The 24,420-nt window shown below is 39.3% G+C and overlaps 1 protein-coding gene across 1 annotated transcript; it reads right to left on the bottom strand.

The window, feature by feature from the left end:
• Positions 1-9,944: 9,944 nt before the first annotated feature.
• LOC101297274 (multiple C2 and transmembrane domain-containing protein 1-like) lies at positions 9,945-13,738 on the bottom strand. The gene is made up of 3 exons (XM_004304337.1): positions 13,497-13,738; positions 13,077-13,126; positions 9,945-12,785 (listed from the first exon to the last, which is right to left on the bottom strand). The coding sequence occupies exon 3, from the start codon at positions 12,692-12,694 to the stop codon at positions 10,370-10,372; it is 2,325 nt and encodes a 774-aa protein (XP_004304385.1). The 5' UTR covers positions 12,695-12,785; positions 13,077-13,126; positions 13,497-13,738; the 3' UTR covers positions 9,945-10,369.
• Between the last annotated feature and the right edge of the window lie 10,682 nt (positions 13,739-24,420).

Raw genomic sequence — 24,420 nt, 5'->3', positions numbered from 1 at the left:
CAACATTAACTATTTAGCACAAGAGGTTTAGTCTTTCACCCCACCAAACATTGCACAAAATTAGTGCATCTTAAGCCTACTCCCACAAGTCCAGGACAGTATTAAGGAATAAGGAGGTCCAGAATACTCCTGTGTAACAAACGTGCACTAAATGTCCAAAGACTCCAAACACACGCAGCTCCTTTAACTCTTCTTTGATCGAGTGCCGTGCAGACGAGTTTTTCTCCTATCGAGGTCTCCTTGCAGCAGCCTACAGCCCTCGACTTCTCACAAATGAAAGTCACGAAATTCTTTTCAGGTAAGTCTGTCCTTCTCCTCCAATAAGTTCAATCCCATGGTTTTTGCAATTTCATAGTTGAGAACTTAAGATTGAGAATGAGAAAAGTTTTGATTTCAATTCAGAAGACTGATTGTGAGATAGGTAGGTTTTGGTTTGAGTGTTTGAATATTTGATTTCAATTCATAGTCTAATCCCAATTTTTTTTCATTTCCTTTTGTGGTATTGTTTCTCTTCACAAAACAACTATAGCGATACAAATGATATAAAGGAAAACTTATTGTGTAATATCATATCTGTTGTAACAAATGTGTTTTACCTTATAATTGGAAGTTATCATTTATAAAAGATAGTGGTATGGTTGTATGGAAGTATATTCAATTACAATTAGGTTTGTCGGGTTTGATATTATCATGTTATAATGATGATATTAAACTAAAGTAAGGGCTTAAGTAGTTAAGCAATATCCTTCTGCATCACTACAAGGAGCCCCAATTTTTCTTTTCGCTCTGAGCCCCCAAAATCTCAGGGCCAACCCTGCTAGAGAATGAGAAGTTTAATGTAGGCGATGATCTTATTGATCGCTGTTTGTTGAGCGGCTATTAACTCTAGTGCGCTGCTTATCGGTTAGGAGGAGAAGTAGTTGGTGATCTAGATTGGGCCATGATTGATCGATTCACTCCTAAGGACGGCGTCAAGCAGTGGATCTTGGTACTTCGAAATTCGATCTTGTGTTGATCAGGTCCTCTGGTGAATATTTGTTTGGTCAATTGTTTTAGTGCTAAGTTTGAAGGGGGATGGACTCTGATGTTTTGTTGGAAGGGTCGTCCGCCGGAACTTAAGGAAGCGGCGGCGTTGGTGGCTTGGCAGGGGTAGATTAGATGTTTCTGCTACTGCATATTAGTTGTCTTTGGACTTGGTCCTAGGGTTGGGATTTTGGGCTTGATATCAGGGTCTGGTTCTTAGGCTTTTGGGCAATTGGATTGTTACTTTCATTCTTTTTGTTTCTTCAGTCTTCTGAGGTGTGCGGTGTGCCTCAGCTCCACACCTTTAAAGGAGAAGGAAGTTGTCCCAATCCACATTCAGTTTGATTGAGTTGGCCATATGGTCCATGTTTGTATAAATTTCCTTATATATAGTTGAAGTTGTATGGCAGTCGATGAGGAACCACAAAGATCACGGGAAGAGCACATCATCTCTGACTTTCATAACTTGCCAACAAGAGACAACGACATCAGGGGGTAGACCTAGTTTGCCAGCCTTTAACCCTCCCATGCATGTCTAAGTCAGCTACATGAGAAAATGTAGAGATAAGATATGATTAAGTGAAGATGGAGGACTTACCATAAGTATGGAGATGAAGCTGCATATAGAGCTTAATTAAGGTTGGGCTTCACCTTATAATTATGGCCTTGTGGGGTTAAGTCTGATCGATCAATGTAGAGAATGGGGTTTTGTAATTTATGTGCGCTTTGGGCCTATCTTTTAAGAAGTTAAGACCCAAACCAACTCTAACGGTCGCTGATATCTTCTTAGGTGAGATCTGAGCGGCCATCTTAAGCGGACGGAGGAGGGACTGCTTGAAAGTCAGTGGGCATGTTCCATATAGACTAGTAGGCCCGATATTTATCCCCAACAAGTGGGTTGTAAACAAGTTTTCAAAGTCCCATGTCAAGAATCTCTTAGATATGAAGTTTATCAATTTTACAGCATTGTGAGTACGAGTCTTAACGGGTGCATGATCGCTCACACTCCTTACAGAGACACTACTAGTCCCTAGTCCTCTAAGACTCCATGCAAGAGAGAGATGGACTGGTCCAACTAGGCAAGGCTTCGTGTGCAGTTATGAAGTTGTCGCTATAAGTAAGAGAGGGTGATGCTATGCTCTCATACTTGGAGGTACCGCTACGTGTATCGTGGTTAACCGGAGTGTTGCTCCCAGGTGGTCTATGGCGATAGCTGGTCGGGGTCGAAGTTTAGGAACGACTCTCGTGTCAAATTAAGTGACTTAGGTGAGCATCTCGTTTTGTTATCTGTACCGTCATGTTTTTATGTCTTAGGCGTGTGTAACCTTTGATTAGTGTCGGTATGTCTATATACCTAAGGCGTTTGTAGCCTTTGTTTAGTATCAACTACACGCTACCTCTAGCCAACTGAGTTATTCCAACATATGTATTTATGCCATAGCTCTTTGTAATGATCGTATGTATGACGTACAATGTGTGGCTATCTGCTTGTAACATGTTTAGTCAATATACGTGAAGACACATTGGCTTATCTATAAGCTTAATTTGGAGATAAAAGTAGAGTTGGCAATTTGAGCCGCGACAAACTAGCCAGCCATTGTCATTGGCTCGGCTGAGCTACTGAGTACAGTATCTCGGCTCAGCTATGGTACACGATTTTGTATACCATCAATATACCATACCAGCCAATATGCGTATATAATACGCCTTCATATGCAAAATACATGAGATTTTGCAAGACTTGGGACTCGAATCCTTCACCTCCTAAATAGAGATACTCGCCTCCAACCACTAGAACAGATGCTCTTCTTAACAATCTATATGCAAAAGCTAAATTTATAGTCTCACCTAAGTCAAAATAAGAACATAACACTTCAAATAGATTCTCTCCACAAAATCAGACATTTCTTTTCTTCTCTTGCCATTCTTCGTCTTCTCTCCTCGCTTTCTTTCTTTCTTTTTCTCTCTGCTCCATTTCAATCAGCAACAAATCTTTCTCTTTCTTAGAAACTCAGACCACCATCATCCCTTTTCTCTAGTTAGCGTCCATCAAAGCTCTCTCTCTCTCTCTCTCTCTCTCTCTCTCTCTCTCTCTACTCTACTCTCTCTCTCTCTCTCTCTCTCTCTCTCTCTCTCTCTCTCTCTCTCTCTCTCTCTCTCTCTCTCTCTCTCTCTCTCTCTCTCTCTCTCTCTCTCCTCCGCCCAAACCATCTGAAGCCATCCAGATCCTCTTCGATTCCTGCATGTAATTGGAACCAAGATGGATTTTTTGGAATACTTACTTCTAGATTCGTTTGGGGTTAATTGAAATTTAGGGTAATTCAATTTGAAATTGGTTCATCGATTTAGCTGTGTTATGCAATTTGTTTATTTCTATGATTTTGACTATATGTTGGTTCATCGATCTGTAAGTCCAACGAGTTTGCTTGAAAATATCGGTTACCGACCGAAACCTAACCAAGATTTTTGGTTACTGACATATCGGTATGCCGAACGTTCGGATCGGCTACCATATGAGATTCTGCTTACCAAGTGAAGTCGGTTTGGTAGTTGGTTTTGGGGAGTTTGGGTCGGTACGGAGCCGAGCCCAGCCCTAGATAAAAGATCAGGAAATAAGTGAGTGTGATAAGTGTCGGAGGAATCACATATTAAAGATACTAGTGAGTCAAAGTAAGGCTATCGAATCATATGTACCCAGGGTGTGGTGTTATGATGGCATAAGAATGTTCCGAGAGGAAAATAAGATGACGTATATTGTGTGGTTGCCTCTAGATGATCGCTAGAGTGCTTATGTACCCGTTATGGGATCAAACCAAACGTAAATCACTATTTCGTAAGTCGTGGCTTTGTTACAGGTACTGCTTTGTTGATAGGGTGTTAGTATGTCGTTGAGTCAAGGGTATACAATCGAGGCATGGCGAGAGTATAGAGACATGGCGACTGCCCCTAAGGCTTTGAGAGTGCGTCTTAGAAGCACGGTGAGTACGCTGCGCTGAAATATGGTGATGTATGTTGCCGAGACATGGGCGATCGAAAAGCCATCGAAGCATGGATAAGATACCACAGAAAAATAGGAAACGTACAGAAGCATAGGTGAGATATTGTTGAAGCATATATAAGATTTCAGTGATGTGTAGATAAGCTGAAACATATAGGATATACAATGGAATTATAGGAGCATATATATGATACTTCTGAAGGATAGAGAAGATGTTGGTAACGCATATAGAATAGAACGTTGAAGGACATAAAAAGTGTCGTTGAAACATGGAGAATATCGATGCTGATCACCTGGTCAGCTACTGACCATGAAACATGGAGAACTGATACGATGGAGAACTGCATCAATACAAAACCATAAGACATAAAAATTTGCAATAGCGTCGAAACGATGTTTACACTACGTAGTGCAAACGTGTACTGAACTGTGTAGTCGATGATTTGACTCGTACATTTCCAATGCACAAAATGTACAAAAATTCTGGTAAAGTACCTGAGGGCACTCTTCCACCTTAGAGATCAAGAATTTTGTTCGTGACATTTGATTTTGGCTTCACAATTGGAGTCTATCGTATTTCGACATATTAGGTGTCAAGCAAATTTTCTAACCTTGGCCGTTCAACTACAGTCAACAATTTGTCTCCCAAAATGGCTTTCTCTGTCTTGCCAGCGTTTAAGACTGATATTAGTTATTCCTTTCTGTTTAATCCAAAAAAACAGAGAACCCCCGTCGACCTCCTCCTAAGTAGGAAGCCAAAATAATTAACGACATGCGGAAGCCTGCCTGTGCGAGCTAGTTTATTTCCCTAAATTCCCTATCTAAATTTGCTGTGGCTGAGCTATCTTTGCAGAGACATATATGCTATCTTTTTTTGAATAGGAGACATATATGCTATCTTAAACCGCTCCACAACTCTATAAATTTGCATTTCCCCCAGGTTATAGTTTTTTAAATCAACACACTCATTCTCTCCCGAATCCCAATCTCTGTCTTTCAATCTCAACACATCGTCAAGATGGCAAATTCCATGCGTTTATTTTCATCCACCTTCATCCTCGTCTTGCTTTTGGTTGCGATAGGTATGTTTCTCTTCTCAGATTGATCTTGTAAAATGTGGTTTAAATGTCGGATATTAGTTCATCAGAGCCAACGATCTCCGGGCTGAAAGAACATGATGGATATAATTCACTTATACATGCATGTTCTGCAGAGATGGCGCCAAAGGTCGCTGAGGGTACATCATCATGCGAGAGACAGACCCAGAAACTCAAGGGGGTTTGCACGAGCTCCAGCTGTGAAACACAGTGTAAAAGTGAGGGGCACTCAGGAGGTACATGCCAAGGATTCTATAAGAAATGTTATTGCAAAATTTGTTAATAATTCTCTACAGTGGAGATGTACCAACCCAGTGCTATGCTATAAGAATAAATGACCCTCTATAGTAGCACGCAGACTTGATTTCAATCTTGTTCGTGTTTTGTTCTTGGTATATATAGATAATATAGTATATTAATCCTCATGCATGGGTGACTTGTTTTGTAATCTCATATATATTGGTCAATCGACCTTCTAGATATCAATAGTTCTAATCTTTTAGATACAGTTGGTGTATTCGGAGTTTCGTTTCTTGCTTTTAAAAGTATTGGCTCATATTTCCTATAAAGGAAAATGCCCATTTAATACTAATTTAAACCCCTCATTTCTCATTCCAATGATAATCTTTTTCATTAGCCCATTCCAATATAAGGTAACCTTTTTTATGCCCAAATACACAAATCTTTACCAAAGTCTTAAAAAACTATATTATTTTAAGACTATTTTGCCATCACCCCTAAAACATGCATAAAGAGAGAATATAGAAGAGAGAGAGAGAGTACTTGGCCAGAATCTCACCGGACTCCGATCACCGGCCGCGGGACTCCGGCCACACGCCGCTGGACTCCTGTCACCGGAATTTCCCATGTAACCAGTTACTGACCCCCAATAATCAGTTACTGACTAGTTAATGACTCCTAATAACCAGTTACTAACCCCCAGTAACCAGTTATTGACTAGTTACTAACACCCGGTAACCAGTTACTGACACCCAGTAACTAGTTACTGACCCATAATAATCGTGTTATTAACCTCTAATAATCAGTTACTGACTCCTAATAATCACTTACTGACCCCTAATAACTTGGTTACTGACCCCAATAACTTAGTTACTGACCCCCAATAATTAATTATTGACCCCCAATAATCAACTTATTTCAGTTTATTATAATAGAAAAGAATAAATACCGGAACATAATCGAGTTATTGACTCAAATAATAGTTACTAACCCCCAATAAAATGTTGAAGCATTACTGTGAGGCATATAAGGGCATCCAAACCTCCAGTCCGTTGTCAAGGACCCAAGCCCAAACCAAAAAATTGCTCTGGGCACCCAAAGCATCAACGTATAAACTCGCCGCCTCCTCCGTCGTCTCTCATCATCATCTGAGGCTGCTATGCCATTTGAAACAGATAGGACCTAAAGACGACGTCGTTGCAGCAGCAGACGTGTACATAGATGGAGGAGAGAAGAATGCATGGTGGTGGTCCTCAATCCGCCCAGCAAAGCTTGCCATCCTCGACGACGCTGATCAGGACCCCAACTATCAGTCCTTTCCCAGCTTCGATAGACACCGAATCGAAAGTGGCGACCTCTAAAGCTTGGAGTCGTCGTCGTTGTTGAGGTGTGGACATCGATCGTTGTCAGATCGAATCTATGAGGACGTTGACAGCAGCTTGTAATCGACGTCACCAAAGATGTCAACGAAGGTGGATGTCGCCGTCGCCAGCGCGACTCAGATTGAGGTGGAATTCAGGATTTGCAGCAGTGCGAGGTCGCTGGAGGTCAAGGTGTTGCCGAAAGTCACCTTGATCACCTTCATCGGACATATATCGACGTTGCCGGAGTCGGCCACATCTTGATGAGTGATGCGATGGCAGTCTAGAGAGAGAGAGAGTGGTGTAATAAATTTTAGATCCGGTGAGATAAATGATAGGGATTGGGTAGTCTTTTTATTAAGAATCATTGAAATGGGCATAGACATAAGATTTTCATTCAAATGGGCTTTTATTACTTTTTTTTTGTGCATTTGGGCATTTTCCCAAAAAATATATATATATAAAAAGTATTGGCTCATCTTGTATGTACGTACTACCGAAAAGTAAGCTTACATTTTGTATATCTCATACCCTAAATTATTAACCATTAATCAGGTGCGGAACCTCATATCAAGACATTTTAAGATAAAAGTCAGAACATGATCAAGTTTTAACACTTTTATCCTAAACGATAATGGGATGACCTGAACACAAGCAACTATGTTTCTTCTCATTATTCATAAACGATAAGATTACAAAGTACTAGAAGAGCAAGCAAACTTTGAGTGAGACAATTTTCTTTTAGAGAATACTTTGCTTTCACATTTTCTAAACTTTCACGTTTTCTTTTTTAGTTTTTTTGTCAGAAGACAACGTCCAAAATTAACAAATTACACGTTTGGAGGACAGCGGCCACCGGACTTCCCCTCGACTGCTTGCTTCTGTCTCGATGGCAGTTCCGCTCAAACGTCAAAGCCTCCATTATTCACAATGTATACAAGGCTCACTTGATACCATCACTGAAATGCCCGACCAAGGCATTACTCCATTATTATTATTTTTTGGCAAATTAATCGATTAATTATTAGACTAAGTTGTTAAACAGCCACAAGTGCAGCATAAGATCCACCGTTGTAATATATAATTCACCGTTATAATAATATTGTGTCAACTTAACCACTCAAAATGTGTTGAGCATTTTTTTAAAAATATAGATTCTTTATTGAGATATCTTGTGTATGGCTCTCTTTATCCTTTGTTCCTTTTGACATGAGTAGCATTGTTACTCATATTTATATCATTGTATGCAGACGATGCATCCGAATGGATCTTGCTAATGGGAACAAGGTGAGCAACCTGACGAAGTATCACATACTGTATATATTCTCAAGGCCACAACCCTGAGGAGAATTCAAAGTATATAATCTAAATCGAAGAGAGGGCTAAGCACGCATCCGTCTCAGCTACAAAAGTTCTTGTTCATGTGTCCAATCATTGCGAAGCAGATTTGGGTAAGTAGCAATTGACGTTGCAAGAGGGAAGAGCCGCACATTCATCATCCTCATACAAACAGCTAACACTGTAATATAAGTTTCAAGCACAGAAGAACTTGATCGATGAAGTAAAGGGCTTAGGAAAACTTGGCGAACAAATCACACTGAATTGAAATTTCCAGACGCCTACCTTGATCTGATCCAAATATGATTAGAGGGGGTTTACTGAGCTACCCGTAAGTATTCGAGAATCTTAAAGAGTATACTTATTAAAATTGTCCGCAATTATGTGTCTATCATCACCTATAAGTCTGTAACCAGAGGCAGAGTGCGAAACATATTCTCACAAACCATGTGCTCCAGAGAGACGGGTCACTTGTGAATGTAAAGAGCTCCAGCTAACCATAAACAGTTCTATCTTTTGGTCATGAGCACAAAATGTCAAGACCCAAGGTCCGAAGGCTGTAACCAAAAGGAGCACAATGTGAGTCATCTATGATCTATCACGCCCCTCTATCAACCTATTGCCCATTTCAGGTTATGCCACTTTAAAGAACAATAAAATTTTACGACCCATCACTTACAATAGACTGAATAGAGTGGAGAACTCTACAAAGGAAAAGTGTGGAAACCTTACTGTACAAAGAGATTCTTTTGAAACACAAACAAAAGTTTGAGATTATACGATTCCCCTAGGACCCCATCCCATATGAAGAAACTGAGAAAATGTTGAGAAACAAGTTGGGATGTTGGAGCATCTTCCAAAAATAAGAAATAAAAATAAGAAAGCAAATAATGAAACAAAGGACTAAGAAAGTGTTTGGTCACAGGCTGGAAAGATAAAATAACGCATAGACAGGTCCCCATCTGACCACCAACCTAGAACTCAGAACTCCCCTAACACTCCAAGAATCAAATAAAAATATTTACCTCGGTGGTAAAAGTATTGCGGTTAGGGTGAACAGTGAATGTAGCTATGAATCAATAAACTGTAATGGGATCATTACAGCCTCCGTGCATAGCAAAGGCCAGCATTTGCTAAGCACTCTATTCAAAGGAGAGGAAATAAGAATGAAAATCAAAGAAAATCTGAAACAGACCCATAATTGCAGGAGCAATCTTTGTCTGTCCCCATTTTAGGTCATACAACCAGCTTCAAGTTTCTCAAGAATAAAGATACAACCAGCTTGAATTAAATAGGTCATACATCAACTGTCCCCATTTTAGGGAAATCATCGGTGTCACTGTCCAAACACTACATATCCACATGCATTTATACTGGTTGTTGAAGTAAATTATCAGATCGCTATCACAGAATTTCCCATGACCAATAACATAACTCTACACCAGATCACTATCCATAAAATCATACCAACCACGGGAGATGTTGAAATTCAACAACAACAGGCTCATGGTTTAATACCGTAGAAAATTTAAGTCAGCCTGCTGTATATTTTGTCACCCATCAGTCCCTATTGGACGGTAGAATAGACCTTTCAATTTCATCTTCTAGTTTAGGGGTCACTTGTCACAATGTTCTGGATACTACACTCAATCAAGACCATTCTTTGTTAAAATGATCTTTAAAAAAACAGGTTAAAAATAAAAAATAAACAAAATATAAACAAAAAGGACCAACATAAAATCCCAAACAAACATCCACCTAATCAGTCATATAGCACCAAAAATATGACTAGCAAGTGACAACATAACATGTCATATAGTTTGATAACGAGCATGTAACAATTAGGCTGCAAATTTAGACTAGAGAACCAAGCATCTACCTATCTGTTTGATGATGGGCAAGGAAATAAGATGCAGTTCAACCGATGAACTTTACATAAGGTGAATTTAGAAAAATCTAAATACACTAAAGACGCCATATAATGGTTCAGCATTCCAATCACAGCCTACGAAACTATAAATGACAACAACTAGTAACCTTAAAAGTGAAGGTTCTTTTGACAGAAATCCTAGATTGGACATAATTAACAACTGAAATTTTTTAAAAACTACCTTCAGGACAAGGCCATAAATACATCGTACCAGAACGCTGCTGCAGAACACTGAAAGAAAAGAAGACCCTCACCACCTTCATGTTCATGGCTGCAAGACCTCCAAAACAAATAGCTTGCTCTATGCTGGCCTCCATCATCGATCTCCATTAACTTAACACATTACAACTCAAAGGCAATTGAAAATACAACAGTCATTTCCTCATAGCATGCAGTCGGTCCTAGCTGGCAACCTCCTGAAAAAGTTCAGTGGCACTGATGGAAGCTTATGGCGGAATCTTGGGTGCCTCAACACATAGAATCCAGCAAGAAGAGCCACAATCTGGAATGGCGTAACATACAGAACAATAGCAGCAATCAGACAGAAAAGCACAAACAGAGCTGTAGCTCTCGGGTCACGCCAGCTCAACAATGATTGCAGCCTCTCCCCTTGAGTAGCCAAGTCACCAACCACTGTCTGAATTCTCCCAGCAATACTCCTCAATCTGTCATATCTCATTCTCACTATGTCAGAAGGACGTGAAGTCGGGAAAGTATCAAATTCTTCATCAAGTTCATCAGGATGTGCAGAATCTGCATGTGAGAGACGAGTGTCCATGTGAGGAGGATGCCTGGGCCTCCATCTGTAGTACCAGACTCCAATCAGAAACAGGTACAGAAAAATAGTAGGCAGTATCAGCTCTGGGTACATAACCAGAATTATGAACAAGATATGGATAAGCACAGTAGTGATGGGGTTCTTCCAGTTACAGATCTGATCAAACCATTTTCCAACAGCAATTAATCCACCCAGAACATTCATAATTCGAAAGAAATTAGCTTTGCTTCTTCTCATACTCCACATGTGCGAGCCCACATCCAGCATGTACTCGACCACCTCCTTTCTCAAGGGCGGTTCAGCACGGCTCAGCCTCACTGATACAATCTGAGTGGCCTGGTGCCTCAAGCTATCAAGCTGGCTTACAGTTAGTGGATGAAGATAATGCATTTTGGGTAACAGTGGTTGGGAGTACATATGCATCATGTTCAGCAACGAAGAGCAGGTGAACCTCACAGCCATATGTATTTCACCCATCTTCTTCACACCATTTGGGTGCAGAACCAGAAGAGGATAAGAGTGCGTGTACACCCGATCAGTTTCAAGGGTAGAGAGACGAATCCTGACCTTCCCAATTCGTGAATCCTTTGCCCCGGCAGCCTTGTCTCCTCCATGCAAATGACAGTTATCAAATACCCCAATTGTGATGACGGTGCAAGGATCAAAAACCTCCCAAGTGTATTGCTCATTCCACCTGGGAGCAAGGCTATCGATAATGGTTCTTGTACGAACCCACTTCTGCCCATATTTTGCAACACAGTAGGCATCTGTTGTTCCCCTCCCATCTTTTGTCTTCATTGGCATCAACCCCTGAGCATTCAGGATTCCCACTTCCAGAACCCCTATGCTGGACTTCCACAATGGTTTGGCTGTTGGTCTAAGATCACTGCTATAGTGTGTTGACTCATCAAGCACATGGTAACCACCTTCTAGACAGATCCTCATATGAATCCTACTGGCAAACTTAACATCCTTCTTCTTTTCACCTTCTACAATAATATGCTTCTCAAGATTGTGCCAGCTAGTGTTCACAGGTTTATGATCATACCTTCGGGGCACATACTGCAAAGGAATGGCACACCTCCCCAGAACTTCATCCTTGTTTGGCGCGATTCTATCTTCCACACTTAAAATCAACGGCTCCTCAAACGGCTCTGATGCTACAAACATTAGATCTTCATTCCACATGGGATTTATACTCCTGCTTTGTGAAATTCGAGTTCTCAAAGCCTGATTTCCCAGGATAGCCTTCACATAAACTTCGGGATACCTGCCTTTATCACTTGGCATCAAGTCCTGAGCCTCAATCACATTAACCCTCAAATACCATAGTTTGGGAGAGAGATACACCTTCGACCGAATATTTGACAGACTATCAGCTCCACTAACTGTGGCAGCATCCGAATGCCATGCTTCAGGAAATGCTTCATCAGCTTGAGTACCCATCCAAACAGCCAACATCAACTCACCCCTAGCCTTGTCCCCCTTCCTATCCTCCAATCTATACCATTGTGGCGCCAGGGGACTATCAGGAGGAACCCTTTTCGGAACCTCGTTCAGGTCAAATATAACATATCCAATGAGGTCATCCTTCATAAGATCCTTATCCTTCACAATCACCTCAAGAGCTGAAGCCTGGATCCGGTCCTTCGAGAATGCAAACACCTGATTCCACTCCGGATTGGACTTCTTCTCAAAATGCCGAGTTGCACCCTTGTAGTTCCCCAGCTTAACTTCAACATAAGGGTCACAGCTACCGGTAACATCCTTGGAAGGTAAGTCCTTGGCCTTCACAACTCGGACATAGAGATACTGCATCTGCTCAACGAGGTCATAGGTGCTCGTGTGCTTGTCGCCGGAGATCCTCCCCCCACCAAGATGGGGTTTGGTCTCCTTCAAAGCAAAGTCTTCAGGTGGAGGCCTCTGCATCTTTTGGGTTCAAAACTAGAGAGGCCCAGAGGGACAAAATTGAAGTAACAGTTTCAACTGATTTTGAACTAATTCAAAGATTCCCGGACACCTAAAAAATCGGATAAACATAGTCCAGAAGCCGTTAGTAAAAAAGGAAAATTAAAAGCCTCAGGTACCTAAATACCCGGAATATTCATCAAACAAATCTAAACTGATTGACATGAAACAGGGTGTTACTACTGTATAGTATACCATTATTAAGAATGCAGAATCAGATGACATCCGGAAAGTAGTGTAAAAAACAAAAATCAAATAAAAAATCCAAAACTGGAATAACATAGATCCTGGAATATTTAATGCATTAACACAGAATATAAAGGTTCAAAGTTTAGAGAGTAACCTTGGTAACTGGCGGAAAAACCCAAGCTTCAGATCTGAATGTTTATAAACCTAAGAACACAAAAACAACAACACCAAACGTCAAAAACACACAAACACAACATCACGAGACTCAAGGTTGTTTCATTTACCGTGCTTGGCTACCGATAAAAGAGAAAGGATAATGACAACTTGTTGTACGATGAATTTCATCTCGGTGACTAAATCCAAAGCATTACTTTCCTATTCCGAACTCAAAATTTGCAGTTCCAAAAACATTTCTTTCATTTTTGTTAGTTCTGGAAAAAATATCTAGAAAAAAAAGTCTAAAAAAGTGAAAAACAGAGCAAGAACATAAGAAAAGAGAGAAACAAACAAAAAGGGTGACCGACTCAGAGGAACCCTAACAATGTCGGTGCGGCGGTGGAGAGAGAAGATTTACCTCTTGATGAACAAAGAAGAAGAAGAAGATTCAGAAGCAGAGGTCAGAGAGAACCCACAGAACTATCATTGTAGAATAATAAAAGAGAAAAATGGAAGAGAAAGAGAGAAAACGCTCCTCAGAGAGAAGCGGTGGAAGTGGGTTTCATTGGGTTTGGTGAGAGTGAGAACTCATCAAGGAGATAAGGATGGAGGAGGAAACCCTCTAGGCCATTCTAGAGAGAGAGAGAGAGAGAGAGAGAGCTTTGTCGCTTTTGGGGGGGCGGGGATCTGATGAGAATATGTGAGAGATATACAGAGGGAGAGTGGTCATTGTTTTTGTTTCTTTTCTAATTTCTAATTTCTAATTTTTGGTTCTGCTTTATTCATTCACTCTTTGAGAGTGGTGGGGTTGGAATATGAACCGGGGGGTGGTCAAGCATGTGTGGAGGACTGTTGTCGGACCTCGCACGTGTGTCTCGCTATTTGGAATGACGGGTGTAATGGGTTATTTTTCTTCCGTCCTCGGGTCCCTCTTTTTCTGCTCCGCGGTTTTAGGGTTTCCACAAAATTGGTTTTTCCCTCCATCCGGCGACGCGTCCTTAACTCGCCGATGCACCGCCGGACGAGACTTTTGAGGGTGGCCATGCTCTATCGATGGCTCCTGGTGGTGGAGCGAAAGAGGTCTGTTGTTGGGGAGAACCAAATAGTTGAGGATGCAACTGTGTCACTATGAGGTTGTTCCGGCAGAGGGTTGGCGGTGGTCTGTTGATGGCGGCGAGATTCGCAGTGTGTGCTCAAGGGTGATTGTGGTGGTTAGGTTGACCCTGTTTGATTTCGACCTTGGTCAACTTTTTCTACTATGTCTGCTACAATTCAGGTAAGGGGATGCCTCCCGTGTGCTAGACGAGGACGACGACATGCGTTTGATGGCGGCCGACACTGGTGGCGGGGCGGCGAGTCAGCGGCTAGATGCATTGACGCTAGTTGGGTCGGATCCAATTATGTGGGCTGCCTTTTGGTTTCCTTTGGATGGGGGTGGGCCTAGGTCTCCTTGGACCTAGGTCTGGGTACTTTTTTAGGTTTTGTGATTTTTGGTTTTTTTTTTTGGGTTTTGTATTGCTTGTTTTGTCGTCCCTCTCTTTTAGACAAGGGTGTTGGATGTTTGGTGTCGTTGATGGTTTTCGTAGGGTCATGTTTGGGGTCATGTTCAGGGTATCGGTTTTAACATCGGTGTTTTCTTGCCTCTTCATATATATTGGTGGTTTTTGGTATATAGTGTTTAGTAGGGTTGTTTCTTTTAGGGCTGGGCTCGAGCCCAAACCAATTGTTATTTTGGAAGGACCGAGCCCGGACCGGTGACTATTAAATCGGGCCGGTCTTTGCACCAAAAACTACTAAGACCGGCAAAAGCCTGAACCGGCAAAAATCGAGCAAGTTTTGCCAGTTTTTCGAGCTTCCAAGCATTATACTATTTCTTCAAATATGAATATCTGAAATCCAAGCCAATCGATCTACAATCCAAGAGTTAACAAAGTCTCATCGATCTGTAATCCAAGAGTCGAACAAAGTCTTACTGATCCGTACTCCAAAAGTTGAATAAAGTCCACGAACGTCTTGCTAATCTTGAATGACGCCAAAGACATCGTCGCGTCGGGGTAGGAGGCGACAACGAGGGTTTTAGTTTGTCTCAGCGGATCTTTATTTTGCCCATCAACGGAGGAATTGATTAAGGGTTTAGGGTAGGATCGAATTGAAGAAAATGAAGATGAATCGGTAGATTCAGGGATTTGGGGTTGTTGGTTCACTACTTCATTGGGTGTCTGATAATTAGGGTGGTGTGGATGATGATTACGTTAGAGAAAGTGAGAGACTGAGATTGTGTTTGGAGAGAGTTTTAGAATTTAGAGAGATGAGAGTTTTAGATTGATATGGGTCTGAGAGTAAGAACAACAGAAAAACTTTTGAGAGAACCTGTCTTAAGACTAGAGACATGAGAGTTTGAGAATGTTTTAGTCTCTTAGGTTTAGTTTGAACTAATCTCATGTGGTTGTACCCACAATAATAGTGTGGAACCAAGAGAATTAGCTTAAAATAGAGACGCACCTAACATAATCGGGCTTTCGGGCTTTATGCTTTTATGTATTTCTCGGACCGGGACCGGACCGACTGCTAACTAGGACTGGATAGGACGGGTAAAAAATTTACTACAACGGTGAAAAAGCCCCCGGCCGGGTTGGTTTTGCAGGCTTTTTTTTCTTCTTCAGGCTTTATGCATAGCCCTAGTTTCTTCTTGAGGTTGACTGTAAGGAGGTATCGAGGCTTCTGGCATGGATGGAGTTAGGAGTAGGTTACATTTGGACCATTTTCTGTTCATGTTTATTATAATCGCTAATATGTGGGTAAGGATGAGTGTGGGGACTTGTTGTCCACCGCTGAGATCTCCCATGGTTGTAATGGTTAGTTGTTGTTATATAAAGTTTCACATTTCTCAAAAAAAAAATTGACAAGGGTGCATGTACAGTGTGCTAGGATCATTTTAAAGATGTTAATGAGACATTTGGTCTTTACAAATTTCGATATCTCACATCCTAAAAATAATATAAATGTAGAAGTAAAATGCAAACAAAAATTGTCCTATGTACCCATCTCATTAGATATCTGAGTGCGGCTATTGGGACCTCCAAATTTGCTCAGTATACCTCTCATGCTATTTACACCTCATTTTTAATTTTAACTACAAGCATTTGCTCACTAGACCTCCTTCCAAATTCTTAAAATAACCTTATGTATGTTATTCACATATATGTTGATAATTTACTCATTATACCTCTTATTTATTCTCTAGATTTCTCATTCTTTTATTTTTTTCTTGCATGTTATCATTGAGACCTCTATTCCTTGATTTTTTTTCATTCAAATCTCTTTCACGACCTTAATTTCTTGATAGTTTTTTATTTCCCATAGAATGTCACCAAACCTTCAGTATTTGATCAATTTGTAAGAGTTTTCAGTGACGTCAATTTTTCTCTTAAAAATCAAATAACATAAAATATTGTGTTTCAAAAACTTATATTTACCAGCCCAGTACCGTCTCTCCTTCTAAGTGAAAGGTCGTGTCTTCGACTCACAGTAAACTCGTTGTAACATAATAATAGTTTATTTGATTAAAAAAATTATATTTACCAACAAGAAAATATACTAACATAAATTAGCTTTTCTTTTTCTATTTTACTTGTGCTAAACAACGATCAAGGATAACATTGTATATCATGAAATTATTTCTATAGTTATTTAATTTTTCATTATCGATTTGTTTTTGCATATACAATCCTTCAGCTTGTATATATATGCTTTCAACATGTATGATAGTAGAAAATTCTATGTCACATTGTCGATATTGATCATAGTTTTAGCTTTAATTAAATATATAATATGTAGTAAAATTAGAAATTAAAAATATATAAAGAAAATAATAAAAAATACAACCAATTAATTATTGAATTGGAAAGTCTAGAGAGAATAAATATACTTATTTTTGTATGATTATTGTCTTTAATAGTCATTACGTAAGAGGAGATAATTGTTATTCAATAACTCATAATAAAAGGAGGTAAAGTGAGCAAATTTGGAGGTCCCAATAGCCGTACTCTAGATATCTTCTTTATATATAAAAGTGCGATTACAACAGCAATTACAACATACTTAATGATAATAACGACTACTCGATCACTAATTGAGCTGTTACATTTGTTGATCATTAACTTCCTAATTTATTCTTAGTCAAAGTATTGATGAAGGCTTGACGAAGGCACGTACACTTGTATTTTTACTTTAACACTCCTCATAGGGCCGGGCATTTAACCGAATGTGTGCAAAAAACCGACCAAACCGAACCGAAAAACTTGATCGGATAACCGAATCGAAATATTTGGGTCAAAACAAGTAAAAAACCGATCCGAACCGGTTTAAATTGGATTGGATCCGGTTCAAGCTCTTAAACAAACCGAAAATAACCGAACCGACCCGAATTATATAATGTGTGTATATATATTATACACCTGAAACGTTATTATTATTATTAGTTGATTATATCTCTACTTACAGTGTACTCTCCCACACTTAATCTCTCCGTATAAAAAACAATTTATTATTCAACTCATTTCTTGGAAAAATTTGTTAGTACTACAGAAAAAATTAGAAGTATATTTGATTGCTTGTTATACTTTAAACATGTTACTCAAGTCAAAAACTTGAAGTTCAACTTTACAGTGAGATACTAGATGTGCAAAAAGTTTTTCAAATATGGATCAAAACCGAAACCGACCCGAACCAATTCAAAAATTATGATGGGCCTAATATTCGGGTCAAAGGTTTTAAAATACGGTTTCGGTTGGAAAAAATCTTAAACCGAATTATTCAGATTGGTTTTGGTTTCGTCCTAAAACAGATCCGAACAGAAGATGCCCGGCCCTAACTCCTCATTCGCCAAAGTTAAAACAGGGCATGGGGTGTTGTGTCATTGAAAACCATGCCCAGTAACAAAACCCAATGGGACAAAATAAATCATGGTCGAAGGGAAAAAGAGCACAACGCACATATGATAGTATGTGTGTTCCACATGAAGTATACACTCCCCCTGATCCTTACATCAATCAAGAGAGCTAGGAACATCTTCGATTCCTAAGTTTCTCACATGCTTTTCAGATAAGCCTTAGAGTGTGATTCAAGGAACAAGTTTGTCCTATTCTCCTCAGACCTTACTTGATTCACTTGAATCTTAAAGAGAGACTACTGTTCCTAACCATGTATCGTCGTGTTCCTATTGGTGAATGCATATAACTAATTTTGGGAACGACCTATTGATCATAGATACCTGACATTAGTAATGGGGTATTGGTGTAAGGGATTGCAGGTCCATCTGCATTCTCTTTCGTCGATTTGTAGGAATAGTATGAACCCAAGTCAATGGTTCTCTTTTGATATTAGTATACCGTCTTTATACCTTTCAATGACACTGCTTTGGCGCTGAGCTAGATCTAGCTAACAAGTTAAATGAGAATATATTATCTAGTCGAGTTCAACCGGCCAAGTATAATATTACGCTTTTTGTACTATAAAGAAGGAATTTCAATTCTCAACCCTTCTTCACCATCTTCCTTTAGACGAAATGGATCTTTCTTTACATCCAAACTTCGACCAATCGTTGGGAGTGCTAACATTATGCACTTCGTCCATGTAAATTGCTTGAGAATCTTTTGGACACATGCAGATTGGTGAATTAGTATTCGACAAACTCATTGTTAACTGAGTTTCCCAAGATTATTCATCTCAAATTGAGATTTCATGTAGCTCGAGGTTTCTCTTATTTCATCAAAAATACCTACTGTGTTCCTATCATCAACATAGATAGATATAATTACAAATCCAGAACTCTTTTCCTTTATGAGTACGCAGGGGCATAATTCATCATTTTGCATCCCTTCCTAACTAAGTAGTCACTTCTATAAAGTGATCGTTTTAAGTCTAATTGCAAACGTACTTCGTGGTTTAAAGTTACTTGAGTTGGGTGGTGGAAAGGCCATCAGACACTTTTATAAATATCTCTTAATCAAGATCCCCAAAGAGATATGTAGTAACCACATTTATGAGCTGCATTTCTAATATGTCTGCTTGTAGTCAATCCATAGCGTTGCGAGAAACCTTGGCGCCACAAGACGAGCCTTGTCCTTTAAGGCTTCATTATTCTCATTACAATATTTGACAGAGTTATTTATGTTCTACAAGCTTTACACTGGGTAAGTTTAGCATTACCAAAACCAAATATCTATCTCTGTGTCAGAGAATCTAGCTCTTCTTGGATTATACTTTTATTTAGGCCAATATGCTATTTATTGACACTCTTCAAAATAGCGTGGTTCGATATCATCGTGCTCTATAATTTCTTGAGCAATAGTGTGAATATATCATCAATGGTTATGTACTCTCATAATCCTTTGAGATTTGTTTGTCTCTAAAATTATTTTAAATATATGAGCGTCCTCCAGTATTGATTCATGAACATAACTGTAATCAGAGACAATCTCATGAGAGAGTGTAACACCCTAACCTAATATTTATGCAAGAAAAGCGAGTTTTAAACGGAACAGAAAACTCAAAATTCAATCTCAAGTTTCAACGAACTTATCGTTCGTTAAACAAATTTCATACCCATCAATATGTGGCTTCTGTGTTTTACTCCCATCAGATCATACCCATCACATTTAAACCTAAACGCAGTTGAAGTCGTCGGAACCACCATGAACCGTCGAAGCAGCCCACTCTCTTCTCTTCGTCGGTTCTCCCTCTAAGCTTGAGGACTAGTCCAACGATACCTGAAAACTTGAAGGCATCATTGAGAAAAGCAATATGACGATGGTGCCCCCTCTCCTGTCTAGAGGAGTAGCCGGAGATATGGTTGGCTTGTCCTCAGAGTTGGTGGCTTCTAGTTTCGAGTAGAGAAACCTGGAAGCTTCTCCTCTTCTCCCTCTCCCCGGGTCAGTGAGATTAAAGAAAAGGTAGACCGACTTAAGAAGGTCGGTGAGATGAGTGACGCCAGAAGCTTCTTGCTTCTTCTCCTTTCTTCTCGTTCTCGAAGTCTCTCGACTTCTCCTTTCTTCTCTTTTTTTTTCCCATCCATCTCGATCTTTCCTTCCTTATTTATTTCTTTAATATTATTATTTTATTTTATTTTATTATAGAGCTGTATTAACTTTGAGGCAATTATACATAAATCTTGGTAAACAGACGTATTTGAAAATAAGTACTCCTGAGCAATTACCAAGCCAACAAAACTTAGATCTCAACTAACCCCATCTTGATACGACTTTCGTAAAGCCCACGTGTACATTTACCAAAATAAATTGAATTACTAAATTATTAGAGGATCACAATTATTTGTTTTATTTACTTCTAAAATGTTCAAAGTATTACAGAGAGGTCATCTACATTGATGATTAATAGGTCGTGTCTTACATGCCCTCTTCCATTAGACGAGTAGTAATCGAACCAAGTGACCTCCCCCTCTTTCCTTAGGAAGCCACGACCTCAACCACACTTACCACACCTCCATTAAGTGTGGTTGTGTCGCCTCTATTAGCGGCAACGTGCCAATTATTGGGGACTTCTAACCTTGCAGGCATTTGTAGCTGGTTTGTGTGATCTCGTCACTTTAGTTATATCTTTAAACGCGTCATGTATTGAAACTGTTACGTTCTAGATATCGATTATGTAGGGATCTGGATGAGATAGAGTGGGGACAAACCACAACAATTTCTGTTGTTCCCCTTGAAAATCTTTTTTCTTATCTCCCCCTAACAACGGAAAGACTGTCTCATCAAAGTGGCAAACCGCAAATTTAGCGGTAAAAAGATTGTCTGCTAAGGGTTTCGAATAACAGATAATTGTTGGGAGTCCGTATCTAACATAAATACATATTCGTTTCTGAGAACCCATTTTTGATGCGTTGTGGGGGCGCAATAGACACATATGTTGAACAACCAAGTATGCGTAAATCTCAGGCTTATGTCCATTTATTAACTGGTACGCAGGAACATAGTTGGTTAGCATTGGGTTTAAAAACGAATAAGGCTGCGTGCAATATTGCATGCCCCCAAGCAGATACACTAGTTGGTGCACATAACCAGTGTCCTAGATGGTGGCTTCTGCTAGACCGGTTTGTGTATGCAAGTGGGTTACATGATTCTCTACATCGATCCTGATAGACATGCAACAATCATCAAATCATTTTGATGTGAACTCTCAACATTGTCAAGTCTTATAGACTAGTTGATCAGAATGGTGAGCCCTTTAAACGTATAAGGACAAAATATTGGTCACTCCTTATAGTTTGAAGGTTTCGACACAGTTTAGTCCTCGAGTTTTCAATTTCAACCTATCACTTCTACTATCTAATCTCACACAATTTCAACCTATCACTTCTACTATCTAATCTCACACAATTAGGTTATTCTGTTATATGTCTGTATGATGCACAGTTAATTTGCTTTCTTGACATATTTTTCCATGCCAACTCAGCAGGATGCATCCTATGACAAAGCTCTCTTGAGACAAAATGTCCATGTTGTCCTCGGCCCATTTTCTAAATCCCAGAACTTTCTCACTTAACCTATAAAAAAAAAAACAAAAAAAAATCCACCATGAGCGTGAATAACCCTCACCTCTAACCTCCCTTCCCGTCTTAATCTTCTTCACCCTCAAAACCAGTCTCCTTATCTCCCACTCTCCCCAAACCAACTCTCTCTATTCTCTCCACAGACATGCCACAGACCAGATTCTCTTTTTTGTCGTTTGCTGATACAAAAAAAAGACGACGCTCAAGTTGCTTTACAAACCCAAAATTCAATCTGGCCACCTAATTGTCTATTCTCATCGGTAGTATGTCCTCTGCAATCTAAGCACGAACGCAACATGTCATGTACAATTTCGTTCGAAGACCCAATTAGAAGCCAAATAAGAAACATAGTTTGACCTTCTTCTGCCAAAACCCAGAATTCTAGCCGGACCTCTCTTTTCTATTGCTAGACACCCACATGCAGTCTCACAAGCATAATGCCCTTCATTCCAAACAAACCCAAACCTCGATCTTTCCCATTTCTCCAAACCCAACACAACCACAGCTTTTGAATTACACCTAAATATCATCAATTTCTTTCCAAAACCCAAAACTATTAGTTTCAAATTCCTTTGCAAATACAGTTCTTGCAAGGGCTTTTGATTAGCAGTCGGTATTTCGGAATTAGGATTGGTAGAGAGCAGACATTTGGATTGGGTCGTTTGGGAGAAAAAAGATTGAAGATGGTATCTCTGTGGGGTGGACATATTTCTTGCTGATCTTTATTTTTAAGGCTTTTGATAAATACTTTTGTGATAAGATTCTTTGGATGTATTTATGTATAGCATGATAGCTAAATATGTGTTTCCTCTTGACAACAATAATGCTTAGCATAATATACATTGAGGTCTGCTTAAGACTTAGTCTGACCTTAATTAGTGGGAGGAATGGAAGAATATATAAGTCTAATAGACTAGGAATATTAAAGGAATTTTACAATCCCATGTGAATCTACATGGCGCATCACCTTGCCACATCACCTAATTAACCACTAATTTTGAAGAAAACATTACTATTGGATCCAATTATGTGAGATTAGATAGTACGAGTAGTGATCGGTTGAAATTAAAAACTTGAAGAAAAAACTATCGCAACACTCAAATTATAAGGAGTGACCAGTATTTTGTTCAACGTATAATATGTTTTAAGAGTTTTGCAAATGCAGCATTTCTTGTGGACAATAATTCGACATGTGACTAGTGTGTCGAAATGTTCTCCCTAACCATAAAGTACTTTAATGGTCCACATTCCCGTATGGATAGGTCCGAATTAATCTTCACGTTGTATTCTTTGTAAGAATGAAATATTTTGGTTTATATCTTTAGCATATGGAGGTCTCAATCATATTTTTGCTAAAGAACAGGCTTTGCAAAATGGGTGATGTGCCTTTGAACTTAATCAATAAGACATAATGGGAGGCATATTGCGCATCAGGTGCTTTAGAGTGCAATGGTTGCGTTGGAGCAGAACTAGCTATGACCGGCTAGTTTCTGGCAATCAGAGTTAGTGTCGTCACCTTACAGTGTGACTAAATTTTGTCCCTTTTTATTATTCACTCAAAAGAGGGGAAGTCCATACGAGTTCATTAAAATACGGATCATCATGTCAACCATGGTGTTATATGTGATTATGTCAAACCTTGTGTGAGTCGGTATCCCACATTTCGTTGTAGGTGACTCGTTATGTTCTTTAAAATGTGTTTCCTTTCACATTTTTGAGGTAATTTCATTCTATTCTCAGAGTGAGTTTTCATATAATAATCGTTGACACGAATTTCTTGAAACTTTAACAAAGTTCGATCAGCTCTTGGTGCATACAACTTTTGTGACTTTAATTTGTGAGTATTCTCACTGTCAGCTAAGCACTCGGTTTCTTTTTGATATCATCCTTACAAGTAGGGTTAAATTTAGTTTACCCCCCCCCCCCCTCCCCCCCCCCTTCGAGATTTAGGGTTAACGTCATTTCAGTCTCCATTCTCTCAATTTCAAAAATTTACCCCCTGAATTATTTCATCAATCATGCCTATTTGCTAAGATTTCATCCAATTCGGACGTTAAATGCTAACATGTAATCATAGAAAAATTTCATCCAATTCGGACGTTAAATGCTAACATGTAATCATAGAAAATAGGCTCTAAAGTGTGATATTTGTCATTAAATTACTGTTTTAGGCCTTAAAGTGAGTCATAAAATTCGGACGTTAAATGCTAAGGGAGAAAATCTTTTGTCCCTATTTTCCCTGTCCTATTATCTGTCCCCCATTAAAATTTTGACATATGTTATTTTATCCAACTCATCTAAACCAAAATTAACTCTGTTAACCTCAAATTTCAAAAATAAAATTTATGCAAAAGATAATAAAAGAACAGTATGTATGTTAGAGTATGACTTAACCTTGAGGGCTTCTCAACGTTGAATGCACAACAACACACCAAGGTTTTGGTTGGGATTCAATGTGATCTTCTTTAGGATTCAATTGTGTTTAACATTAGATTGGAGATATCTTCGAAAAATTGGTTGTGGTTTCAATCCAATTTTCTCTCCCACTGGGTTCCAATCTTCCTTTCTGGAATTTAATTTAATTTCCTATTTGAATTTCGCGGTCATTTTGATCTAATTATGATTGGATTCATGAGTAAGATTGGTTTGATCTTATTGTGATTGGGTTCATGAGTAGGATCATTATGATTTGGGTTCATGAGTAAGTTTTGGGATCATAAGTAGATTTTGATATGGGTTCATGAATAAGTTCTGAGATTAAAAGTGTGATATG

The sequence above is a fragment of the Fragaria vesca genome, linkage group LG6 (assembly GCF_000184155.1).
Source record: "Fragaria vesca subsp. vesca linkage group LG6, FraVesHawaii_1.0, whole genome shotgun sequence".
NCBI classification, from domain to species: Eukaryota; Viridiplantae; Streptophyta; class Magnoliopsida; order Rosales; family Rosaceae; genus Fragaria; species Fragaria vesca.
This window is presented reverse-complemented; position numbering and strand designations above follow the sequence as displayed.

Coding starts and splice junctions, on each gene's coding strand:
- LOC101297274 (XM_004304337.1), bottom strand. CDS start 12,694: ATGCAGAGGCCTCCACCTGAAGACTTTGCTTTGAAGGAGACCAAACCC.